This window comes from Neovison vison, chromosome 2 (assembly GCF_020171115.1).
Source record: "Neovison vison isolate M4711 chromosome 2, ASM_NN_V1, whole genome shotgun sequence".
Taxonomy (NCBI): Eukaryota; Metazoa; Chordata; class Mammalia; order Carnivora; family Mustelidae; genus Neogale; species Neogale vison.
Genome location: NC_058092.1, coordinates 29,159,084 through 29,171,597, shown reverse-complemented (window position 1 = coordinate 29,171,597; position 12,514 = coordinate 29,159,084). Strand labels below are relative to the sequence as shown.

Sequence of the window (12,514 nt, the reverse complement as noted above, 5' to 3'; positions counted from 1 at the left end):
TCCCATCTCCTTCTGCCTCTCCCACTCATGTTCCTTCTCTAAAATTAAAAAAAAAAAATTAAAAAAATAAAGAATAAGGAAGGCACGTACGTGCAAAGTCGCCTCTTGGGCTCTGGGACACCAACACTCCTTGGCAGAGTGAAATTTGACTCAGATGCAGGCTGAATGGTCAAAATTTTAAAAAGGGAATGAGAAATAGGTGACGCCGACTGGCCCGGGCGGGAGTCCTGTGGAAGCCGGCAGTCCTCAGCAGGGAAAAAGTTGGAACCAACAGTGAGAGTGAAGGAGTGGGGCGTCCGGTGATAGCGAGTGGGGGGGCATGGTGGGAGTGGGGTTTGAGGCAGCGGCGTCCTCTGGCTGAGTTTGGTTCTGCCATTTGGATCCCATCTTCCTTTCTTGACCCCACCCGCTACGTTAACGTTGGTTAGTCCCAGCTTCCCCTCAGCACTAGAGGTAGAAAGCCGGGAAGGTCACAGCATCGCAGGCTCCCCTTTAGGGTCCGAACTGGCATTAGGAGGGCTAACTGGGGTCCTTCCCGTTACAGGTGGGGCTGCCAGGGGTAGGGCGGCAGGCGCAAGCCGGGCTGACGCTACTTTTCCCCTAGTGGTTGTGGAGGTTTGACCCCCTTTCCTCGCGTCTGGCGCCACAACGCGGACGCATCGGCACCCTGCAGACAGCGAACACGGAGGGTACTGCTGAGCGCGGGACGAACTTAAGGCCCCACGATCTCTGCGCGGCACCCCGCCCCGCCCCGCCCTTTCTACTCGCCAATTGGAGGCTCGGGCTCCGCCCCCACACCGCCTAAACCAGTTAGAAGCGCCAAGGAGAGGCGGGGCCAATATCCCCTCCTTCCTCCGGAAAGCGGAAGCGGAAGTGACGTTCAGGGAAGGTGGGGGCAATCATGGTGCCGCTGGGGAGGGGAGAAGCTGCCGCTGCCGCCGTTGCCGGGAGCCGCGGAGGTAAAAGGCGAAACTAGACGCGGCCTGGGCTGGGGGCTTCCCGGGGGGTGCGGGACTTAGGCTCCCTCCTGAAGCATTTCTCAGTAGAGACCCCCGTCTGGTCACCATAGGGACCCCACCCCTCCTCCGTTTCCATAGGGATGGGTATCCAGCCCCCCTTCCCTGTTTCCATGGAGACCCTGACCCTGCCCCTCTTCGCCCGGCTTGGAGACCCCCAGCCTGTCTTCAGATTTTTCTGTGTAGCCCCTTCTGGGGGCTGTACCAGTCAGTTTCCTTTTCCCAGCCTTCTCTCAAGAGTGCTCCGTTTGTACTCCTCGTATGCCACCCTCAAACCTCCTGGTCTTGTTTGTTCCGGACAGTTGGTCTCCGCTTAGCCGCTGATGGTGCCAGGGAAGCCCTGCGGGGCCTCCGGTGCTCTTATCTCTCCTCAGATGCAGCGAAATGTGCATCTACCGGGTTGCGTAAGCCAGAGCAAGGGGTCGGGCCGGTTCCTCCCAGATCTGATCCCTTGGCCTGTCTCTGCTAAATGCCTCTCTGTCTCGCCGCCCCACTACGTAAAGGTTCACTTCCTAACCCAGGGCAGAAGAGAAAAAGTGCAAAGCCAGACTGAACACTAAAAATGATGTGCTGATTATTTTTCAGTTCTGTTCTGCCTGCCAAAACCACATTTGTAGAACCTGTATGTTTGCAGCTAAAGGAAAGAGAACTAATCCAGAACAGGAAAGCTTCAGAAAATGTATCTTTCCAAGAGAGTGTGTCTTCCCAAGAGAGTATATCTGCAGGTCTTTAATTCATTTAGCTGACATCTCCTGAACTCTTAGTGTCAGTGTATTGTGCTAGGGGCAATAGAAACGAAAATAAGATTCACCATTCCCTCACTGCAGAGAGCACACCATACAGGCATAGGTTCTAGTGGATACCACATTGTTTTAGAAGGTTAACAGATAAAATGATCTTCATTGAATATTCCTGACTAGGGATCTGCCCTCCTACCCAGAAGCTGAAACATCTGTTCTAGGAAGGAGGGAATGAATTCACACTTGTTTTCCCTATAATAATCAGACATCGTGCCTTAACATACATTATCTCTTTCACTCTCCGTAATAACTTTGCGAGAAGTAACTAGCAGTTCCACCTTACTTATAAGAAAAATGGGACACAGAAAAGTTACTCAAGTAGTAAGTGGCAAAGCTGGGATTTGTGGGTAGATGATCCTGCCTCCAAAGTTCTACTTCTGCAATAGACTGCACTGCCCCAGGGTCTAATCTGAAGGATATGTGACTGGAGTTTTCTTACTTTAAGACTTAAAACAACTCAGCCTTTAAGTTGTATGCCGTTTATCCCCTTCAGGAATTGTTTGGTAGTAAGGCATATTTGGAGGGTCTTAAGAACTGCTACTTACTTCTTCAGTGTTTTGTTTTGTTTTAAGGCATTGCTTATCCTTTAAAATGACTTGATGCTTTCAAATTTAAATTAAAAAAAATTATTCCCAGGGAAGATGATTTTCATTTACTTTGACCTATTCTTCACGTGAGAGGAAAAATGAGTCTTGTGGTTGCTGAGGTGTTCCCTGGGTTTGACTCTAACTCTCGCTTTGTCCTATTGCAGACAGGTCATTATCTTTCCATTTCTCACAATTGGGCTGAGCACGATTGAACCATGGGGGAACACAGTCCAGACGACAACATCATTTATTTTGAAGCAGAGGAAGATGAGCTGACCCCCGATGACAAGATGCTCAGGTTTGTGGACAAAAACGGACTGGTGCCTTCCTCATCTGGAACTGTTTATGATAGGACAACTGTTCTCATTGAGCAGGACCCTGGCACTTTGGAGGATGAAGATGACGATGGACAGTGTGGAGAACACTTGCCTTTTCTAGTAGGGGGTGAAGAGGGCTTTCACCTAATAGATCATGAAGCAATGTCCCAGGGTTATGTGCAACACATTATCTCACCAGATCAGATTCATTTAACAATAAACCCTGGTTCCACGCCCATGCCAAGAAATATCGAAGGTGCAACTCTCACTCTGCAGTCGGAATGTCCAGAAACGAAACGTAAAGAAGTAAGTAAAACAGTGGGTGAGGGCCCAGTTTAGGTTTGGAGAAAAGTTCTTACCCAACTTGTGTTGGCAGTTTTAGCTGGGGAATAAAGGAGTCCCCGGAATGAGGACCTGCAGTGGCTTTACTTGTCAGCAACACATGTGCTTCACGTTTTGTTCTGACTGCTTTCTGGAACTTTTTAGTTTGTATGGCCACATTGAAATTTGGGAAAGCTAAATTACAATGTTTCAAATTTTCCTTCCCAGATCATAAATAAAATAGAAATCTCACTGAGGTAAGTCCATGTTTTTGATGCTGAAATAACTAGATTTGGCTTATTTCTGGGGTGTGGATAAATGGTTTGTTTTGGAGATGAGTATCTGCCTAGAGTATGCTTTATTTTCATAGTGAATATTTGATGAATAATAAGGCCTCGCTGTCTTCCGTAAGAAATTCGGGCAAGAGACAGTAAATGAGAGTAGGTTATCTAAAATAAGTGTTCATGCTCATACTTAGCAACAGCGAGTAAGGCAATGTATGTCACGATGGTTGGAAAACTATAAAACCTTGTACAAATTGTACCGGTGTGGTGATCATTAGCAGAATGAAAGATACGGTTTAAAGGTAGTGATAGACATTATCTAGGAACTGATTACAGGTCCATTAGAAAAAAAACAGATAACTGGTAGTCGCAGCGTCAGGGACTAAATGTAAAATGTTACCAGACAGACATAGGGTAAATCATTGAGCAAAGTATTTTTCTCTTATGCTGTAATTAAGGTCTTGGAATTGGAGAATTTTATTATTCGTGCCATATGGCTTTTCCACTGCTAGCCATAGAATCTCAGAGCTGGAAGCAGCCTGAGAGAAACCATCTCGTCCTACCTCCCACCTCAGGCAGGAATTTCTCTACAGCATCTCTGCCATGAGTTCATCCAGGCTCTGCTTGAACACTTGCAGAATGACGAGAGCACGATGTTTCACCACTCAGCCTCCTGCATTTGTTGGCCAGCTCTGTTAGAAAGCTTTTACTTGTATAGAGCCAAAAACCTGCCTTCCTGCACCCACTGCCCACCGGTTCTACCTTCCTGAACTACAGCAAGTTAAACCTTCCTGTGACAGGATAACAGATATTTAAAGATCGTGGCTTTCTCTTTATCCTGTCTTGTACAGGCTGATCGCCTTGATTTACTTAAATATTCCTCTGTGACATTCTTCACTAGTTTCTCATCTCTGGTCACCTTGGCTTATGTGAATTCTAGTTATCCAAAGTCTTCTTAAAATTCACAGTTGAGCACATTCTCCCAAATGTGAGGCAACCAGCACTGAATACTGTGTGATTCTTACCTCCTAATCTGGCCACTCTCCTATAGTTGCAGTATAGTTTGTATTTATTAGCAGTGACATCATACTTACTCTTAACTTGTACTTGGAAATCTCTAGAATAGTGGTTCTTAACTGAGGGCATTTTTGTTCCCCAAAAGACATTTAATAATGTGTGGAGCCATTTTTGGTCGTCACACTGGGGAAGTGCCCCTGGAATCCAGTGGGTGGAGGCCAGTGATCCTATTAAACATTCAGCAGTGTACAGGACAGCCTCCTGCAACAAAGAATGATCTGGCTCAAAATGTTGAATGGGTGTTTTCCAATTAAACTTCATTTACAAAACAGGCAGTGGGCTAGAGTTGACCCACTGGCTGGAGTGCGCCTACTCCTGGACTAGAACACAGGGCTTAGGGAGTATTGAAAATAAGGACAGAAGGGTAGCAGAGATCCAGATATGGGAGGCAGTGATAACATGCTAAGGGGTTTGGACTGTGTTCTGGAAATAGTGGGAAACCATTGAATGTGTTTGAGCTAAGGAGTGATGTGGTTAGAGTAGCACTTTATGAAATACTACTCTTGTAGCAGTGGTAGCTTGATTGCCCAGTTAGGAGGTAGTCTAGTTTAGAATAGAGTTTCATTTGGGTGTGATGAAGGATAATGGCCTTGTAAGTGAAAAGAATCCAGAGCTTTTGTTGAACTGCAAGATAACTTCATATATTATTGGCGTTTGAAGAATGAGCCGTGAATTGGATATGATTCAGTGGATTCATCCATTTTTCCAAGTATGTCGGGTTTCTTCTCTGTCTTAGCTCAGGGGCCACACAGAGGATTGTTGGAGCTTCAGGACTTGGATGTTGAGTAGCTAGAGTAAACTGTGGTAGGTGCATGAACAGAGGCCATTCGACTGCCATGTCAGGCTGAGGACAAAGTGGCGGACTCCACTGCTCACCTCACCATCTGGGAGTAGTGAGATCATGAGAGGAATCAGGAAGAGGAGGAAGTTTGGTGGGCGACTGATGAGCTTCTTTGGAGTATAGCGAATGTATAGTCCTTGGGGAAAAGTAAAGTGAACAAGTTGAGAAGCCCATTGGAAATGTGGATCTGAAGTTGAAAACTAGGTCAGGATTCCCAAAGGGTTCAAACCATGCATGGGCGGTTTACTCAAGGGAGGAGTCAGAGTTGGTCTGCAAATGTAAAGGCTAAAAAGATAAAGAGGAACCAAAGATCACGTAGTCAAAGAGATGGGTAGAATTGGAATACAGTGTTGTGGAAGGCGAGGGAAGACTCTCAGGGAATGGGGCTGTTCCTCTGTGACCCTGCAGAGGGATTGACGGGCCGAAGAGAAGCCATTGGTTCTCCTCTCTCGCACCATGAGAAGACTTTCTGTAGAGCACTGGGGGCTGAAGCCAGATTTCCAGTGATGGAGAAGTGAGTGGGTGGTGAGGAAACTGGAGGCAGGAAGTGTCGTGTGTGTGTGTGTGTGTGTGTGTGTGTGTGTGTTTTACTATGGTATTTGGAGGAAGAGTAGTGGTATGTGGAGGGAGGTAGTAGCAACTCAAGGGGGATTGAATCATTTCTTTAGCACAGAATATGTGAACATGGCTTAGAGCCTAAACTTGAAGCCATCCTCAGTTAATGATTACTATGTGAAAGTCTTTGAGAACAAATGTTTGGGAAACATTAAGTTAAATCGAGATAGAGGCTTATTACAGAATTTCTCAGAGCTTTTGGTGTGTTAATAACTGCGAAGGAAGGAAATGCGGACTTCTCCAAATACTTTGAACTTGGGAACCCATTTTCAGGTGTCATTTCCAGGGTCGGTATTTTGTGGAACGCATTTTGGGAAATGCTGATCTAGGCAGGAAAGGAGGAGATGGTAGGGAGGGAATGATATTATGCAATCACTTATATGAGCTGTTACTTTCTCACTCCAGGCTCCAGATCTTCCTTGACTCATGGTTTGGTTGTTTCAATAAACCAATCAGCAGTTGAAAATGTCATGGAAAGTGTGTTGTAGACACCTAACCTGTTGCTCTCATAGCTTAGCCTAGCCTACCTTAAACGTGCTTAGAACTCTTACATTAGCCTGTAGTTGGGCAGAGTCATCTAACATGGCCAATTTTGTAATAAAGTGATGACCCGCTTGTGTAATTGATTGTATACTGTGCTGAAAGTGACAAACAATGGCCGTATTGGTACAGAATGGCTAGAAGTATATTGGTTGTTTACCCTCATGATGATGGGACTGACGGGGAACCACAGCTCCCTGCTAGTGCCCAGCAGAAAGTACCCTGCCTCATACCGCTAGACTGGGAGGAATCCAGATTCACAATCTGAAGTACAGTTTCTCCTGGATGTGTATTGCTTCCTCACCACTGTGTGGTTGAACCGTCATAGTTTGGGGACTGTACTTGCAAGACTGGTTTACCATCCATTGATGGCTTCAGGTCTTGAACATCATGTTGAGTAGATAAGGTGAAGGATACCATGAACACTTTGTTCAATCTACTATGGATTTAGCTTGCTGTACTTTCATCCTACCATATTGTTCCGGTCTGTTTGTGAAACCTACATGGAAGAGTCTAGAAACTTTAAAAAAATCAGTTGATACGGAGTTTGTTGGAGATGGAGGGCGCCGCATCAGTGGCTTTTAGTCTTTGAAAATGTTACTGAATGACCAGGCCTTCAGGAGACTTGCCTTCCTAAGGCACCATCTTACCTTAGCTTTTGCTTCAACAGTGGTGGGGAGGCACTTAAATCCTTTTAATTGGCCTAAAGAGGGCAGTGTTTATGACTGCTTGATAATACTTCTCATGATTTCTGTACCTCCTCTTTTCCCCTTTTTTAAAACCCGGTGTTTTCCTTCCATCTCCATGTCCAGGTGTTACTCTTGAGAAATCAGATTATTTGATAACTAGTTAGTCTTCTTGGCTTCCCAAGCAGCTTATTTTCTGAGTCAGATTTTAGCCTGATTTTCCTGTTTACCCTGGATTGTTCTTTTGTTTCCTGTAGTGTGTAGTTGGCTTACCTGTTACTTCACTTTTCCCCTTTTGCTTGTCTTGCGTAAAAATAAACCAACCAGAACTCGGCTACAGATACTGTCTTCTCCTCCTTCCACAGGCCCACTGGTCGTTCTGACTCTAATTTCTTGTATCTTCTTCTCATACTTGTTGTCTTAACCACCATCCACCTGCGGGTATCTTTGAGAAGTTTCCGATCAAAATATGTCATTCTACACAAGTCAGCATTGTAAAGGGGGTTGCTCCTTTAATGCCCTTCTCTGGGTTTCTGAGCAGCTGTGTTTCCTTTTGCTGGTTCAGGTAGCCCATGATTTCCCAAACTTTCTTGCATCCCTTCCTTTGCGAGAACCTGCCAGGACTCTCCAGTTACCTGTTCATCCACCTCTGTACGAACCATACTGGTAAACATAATGTACCCCTGTGGCTAGCTGGCCCTGCCACTTTTCTGCTCTATAGCTGGCCAGGAAGTATGAAGAAAGCCAGGAACCCCGTACCAGTTATTTCTTCACGAGGCGCCAAAGTATTCCGGTGTGTTGACTGGAAAATAATATCTTTTTTTTTCTACCAAGAAGCCCGGTTACATAGATGCTTTGTGAATTAGGCTGCTTGCTATATTAGTCAGGGACACTCCAAGAGAAGTTTTGTGGGGTTTTTTCCTCTTTAGTGTGACAAATTTTAAGTATAAGAATAAAGGGAGAATTTTGACTGTGGTGTTTTGCAATCGCCCTTTACTTTGGGAGACCTAGTTCCAATTTCATTCCTCATTATCAGCCCCTCAGGCAGTGGAATGATCCACTCTGACAAACCTGGATATTGCTGACTCTCCCAGAGGGGAGCTACTTGCTTTTAGTCTTCGCATACTGTGATTACATTTCTTCCTAGGCTCCCTTCTGAACTGCCACAGAATTGCCATTCAGAACTGGGACTGTTGCTGCTTGAAATTTTGGTGTTAAGGAGCCATTCACTCTTTCCACAAGCTTTTACTTATGGAGTCCCTACTTTTGTCCACGATCAGGAAGGACAGAGAAATAGTTCCTGCCCTGAAGGGCTGGGACTCCAGCAGGGAGACTGCCAGAGGCTGTCTGTGCAGGGTTGGGGGGGGAGGGATGTAGGAACCCGGGGCAGGAAGCATTTTCCATTTACCATGGGGAGAAGCCATCTCTGCACTTCCCTACAAGTCTGTATGCGTGGTGATAGCTCTCCATAGCCATGGGCACTTGCATCATTGAAGCCCCCTGGCCTGGAAGAGGGACAGAGTGGTTTTGTGTACATACTGGTTTTATAGCATGGTGCTTCAGGAATAAACAGGTCTCAAATTGACGTTTTATATAAGCTGTACCTCTTGGTTATTGCTAACATTTTGGTAGTGTAGGACATTGGAGAAAAAGCCCAAATTTTAATGTTTTTCTCATTTGAAAATCAAGCCTATTCTTGAAATTGTTTCTTCTGTGATGTGCAAAGGGATAATTTAGACTTAGGTTCCATCTTTGCTCTGCTTTATTCTGTGTGGCCTTGGGCAAGCTGCTCTGTTTCCTCTTTTGTAAAATTGAAATAAAAATATCCCGGTTGCATTTTGTGAAGATTAGATGAGATTTATTCATATATAAATATACAGCAGTATGTGCATAAAACATTGAGCCCAGTGTCTGGTTCACCGTGGTTGTTCAGTGAATGCTCATTTACTCTCTGTTCCTCATGGGCCCACGGGTTCTTAAAGGAGGTTCACAGGTAATCTCCTGTTTAAGAGGAGGTTAATAAAATGGCCTTCGTTAGGAAATCTTTGGGAAGCATTTTTTTTTTTTCTGAAAACAAGGAGACAGCCTGCAGAATTCCCAGTAACCTCTGGTTAGCTGAGCTGTTGTATTAATATCGCTGTGGAATGTGAACCTCTGTTTATAATCAAAAGTTTGTAGTCCTTCTGTGGGGTTCTGTGTGCACCAGCCCTTGCCACAGGTATTCCGTTCCCTTTGACTTCCCTAGCACCCGGCCACTGAAAGTTACTCCCATCAGTGGGCAGTTGGAGTATCAGGCAAAAGATGGGGACTCATTAAAAAAAAAAACCAACAACAAAAAAACCCCGCCACCTTTTTAATTGCGAGATAATTGACATGTAACATTTTATTAGTTTCAGATATACAACATAGTGATTCGGTATTTGTGCGCACTGAAATGATCCCCACAGTAAGTCTTGTCACCACACATAGTTGCAGGTTTTTTTCTTACGGTGAGAACCTTTTTTAAAAAATTTATTTATTTATTTGACAGAGAGAGAGATCACAAGAAGCAGAGAGGCAGGCAGAGAGAGAGGAGAAGGCAGGCTCCCCACTGAGCAGAGACCCCGATGCGGGGCTTGATCCCAAGACCCTGAGACCATGACCTGAGCTGAAGGCAGCAGCTTAAACCTCTGAGCCACCCAGGCGCCCCTCGGTGAGAACTTTTAAGACCTGTTCTCTCAGCAGCTTTCAGGTGGCACCGTATGATACCATTACCTGCAGTCATCCTGCTGTGTGCTGCATCCCCATGACTTACTTGTTTTATAAGCTGAGGGCCCCTAGAGCTAAGGATCGAGGACTCCAGATATGCCGGCTATGGTGAGAGGGCCAGACAGCCAGCATCCGCGGAGCGCCTGCTCAGGGGCTTCAGCATGGCTTGTATGTGATCTTCATAAGAATTTATGAAATAGGTACCGTAGCCCTCATTTTACAGATGAAGAAGACACGCTTAGTGTAGCAGGTGATAATATGAGATTTGAACCGAGGATGTTCTGGATGCCAGAGCCTGTGCTGCTGTAACATAACACACCACCTTTGTAAGGACAGAGGGGAGACTGAGCCACCGAGGCCTATTAGCCCTGAAACGGGGCAGCAGGAAGGCGTTAGTTCTGCGAGTGTAAAAGGCTGAGGTGTGGGAAGTACTGTGTGACTCCAGCTCTGGTGGTAGGCAATGGGAGGCCTGTTGAAGAAATGAGGGCAGTCAAATCTCTTGAATTTCCACTTTGAGGGGTGCCTGGGTGGCTCAGTGGGTTAAAGTCTCTGCCTTTGGCTCGGGTCATGATCCCAGGGTCCTGGGATCAAGCCTTGCGTCGGGCTCTGTGCTCAGCAGGGAGCCTGCTTCCTCCTCTCTGCCTACTTGTGATCTCTGTCAAATAAAATCTTAGGGCGCCTAGGTGGCTCAGTGGGTTAAGCCACTGCCTTCGGCTCGGGTCATGATCTCAGGGTCCTGGGATCGAGTCCCACATCGGACTCTCTGCTCAGCAGGGAGCCTGCTTCCCTTCCTCTCTCTCTGCCTGCCTCTCTGCCTACTTATGATCTCTCTCTCTCTCTCTCTCTCTCTGTCAAATAAATAAATAAATAAATCTTTAAAAAAATAAATAAATAAAATCCTAAAAAAAAAAAATTTCCACTTTGAGCTCTGTGGTTGCACATTGTACAGTAGAAGAAATGAGATCAGTGACAGCCTGGGAACAGAGTTGGTATCTGGGAGATGGGTAGGAAGTCTCCAGCGTTGGGGAGGAGGAATGGGTAGCTCCAACAGCCATCAGGACCAGGCCAGTTGTTGATTTGTGAGAATGTTCGTGCACTGGGTGCTCAGGACCAGAGACTCCTCGAGTATGGGGCTGGTAAGGAGGGTCACATCTAGTTCTCTAGATCTCTCATTTCTTTTTCCTCCAGCAGAAACCCAACCTTTTTATCTTTCTGAAAATTTTTAAGCTTTTGTCTCTTGGAGTCTAGTGTTTAATTTTCTCATTTTTGCTTGTCTCATTTACCTTTCCTTCTCTGATTCTGTTGGCTTAACCAGGCAGTCATCTTTGTTAAATATTTCTATATTCCAGAACTACTCAGAACTCCTGAGTAAAGCAGTATCAGTTCTCTGAAAGCTCATGCTTCTTGCCCATTATAACATTAGACCCCGTCCTCAGTGAGCCTACCCTGCGCACCCCTACCCCCAGCTCTTTAGCTTAGTAATCAACAAGTGTTAGAGGTCACACAGGAAAGTTAAGGTGATGGCAAGTCTTCAGCTCTTTTAAAGAAATGCAGTCTTTATTATCCAGTGGAATCGTCAGTGTCATTAGGTCCATATTATAGACAATGCTAGTTAATTTTGAAGGTGAATTATGTGTCACCTCTTTCTTTAGATTCAGCTTGAGCATAACTTCTTTCGAGAAACCTTTCTCAGTGGCCCCCATGTCCAAGTTAGATTCTTTTCCCCTGTTCTCACATCCATTATCAGCCCAACTTCTCATACCATATTGGTCTTGTCTCTCTGTTTGATTCTCCTTCTGACATTGAGCTCCTTGAGAGCATGGACTGGTTTTGCTGTATGCCTAGAACCCTGGACAATATAATCCCTGCGACATTATTTTTTGAAAGCACGATAAACCTTACTTGTATTTAAATATACCGTATGTTGCAATACCTCTTCTCTGTAACCGTGAAAACTTACATGTTTTTTGCAACTTCCTGTTCTGATCCAGTTTGAGGAGGTTTAGTTTTCCCTTTTGTGAAATTTGGTGCTATTTAAAAATGATTCTGAAAGACCCAGAATAATGACTTTCATTTATAGCCTCCCTCCTTATGGGGTAAGAGATTGCTTGTCTGTTCAGCACATTAGCAGGGAGCAGGCATTGGCTTTGTCAGTGGGCCTGTCTCCCCAACCTTGAAACACAAATACCTTTCCCAGTCTGTGTCCTCTCCCAACTCTCTCTCCTCTCTCTCTCCACAGCCAGGTTCCTTGAAAGAGTGGTTATATTCATGGTCTTCAGTTCTTTGCTTTCCCCCAGCTGTTCAGCCTGTTACATTTTGGCTTCTGGTCCCACTCCTCCAGTGAAGCTAATCTTGCTGGGGGGGGGGGCGCTTATGATCTAGTGAGTTAGGCGAACCCAAAAAATGCTTCAGTAGTCATCTCTGCTACATTTGACCTAGTTGACCATCCTTCCTTTGTCATTTGTCACTCTGTCACTACTTTCCTCAGCATTAAGTCTTGCTGGTTTGTGTTTGTGTTTGTGTTACCATTCATTCAACAAATGTGAATGTGTGCCACTCCTCCACAAGGCCAGCTCCTGGGGCTGTGACCAACACAGATAAAGGCCCTGCTCTCATGGAGCCTGCAGTCCACCACGCGAGTAGCCATTCCTGCATTTAACTCAACAGGTGGTTATTTAGAGC

General features: G+C 45.5%; 1 protein-coding gene across 2 annotated transcripts in view; it reads left to right on the top strand.

The window, feature by feature from the left end:
• The first annotated feature begins 873 nt into the window (after positions 1 to 873).
• The window catches only part of MTF1 (metal regulatory transcription factor 1), a 36,970-nt gene continuing 25,329 nt past the window's right edge, over positions 874 to 12,514 (top strand). For both annotated transcript variants that reach the window (XM_044237837.1, XM_044237836.1), the window contains exons 1-2: positions 874 to 959; positions 2,568 to 3,026. In XM_044237837.1, the coding sequence (XP_044093772.1) occupies positions 2,619 to 3,026 (408 nt within the window). In that variant the 5' untranslated portion in view covers positions 874 to 959; positions 2,568 to 2,618. The remainder of the gene's footprint in view (positions 960 to 2,567; positions 3,027 to 12,514) is intronic.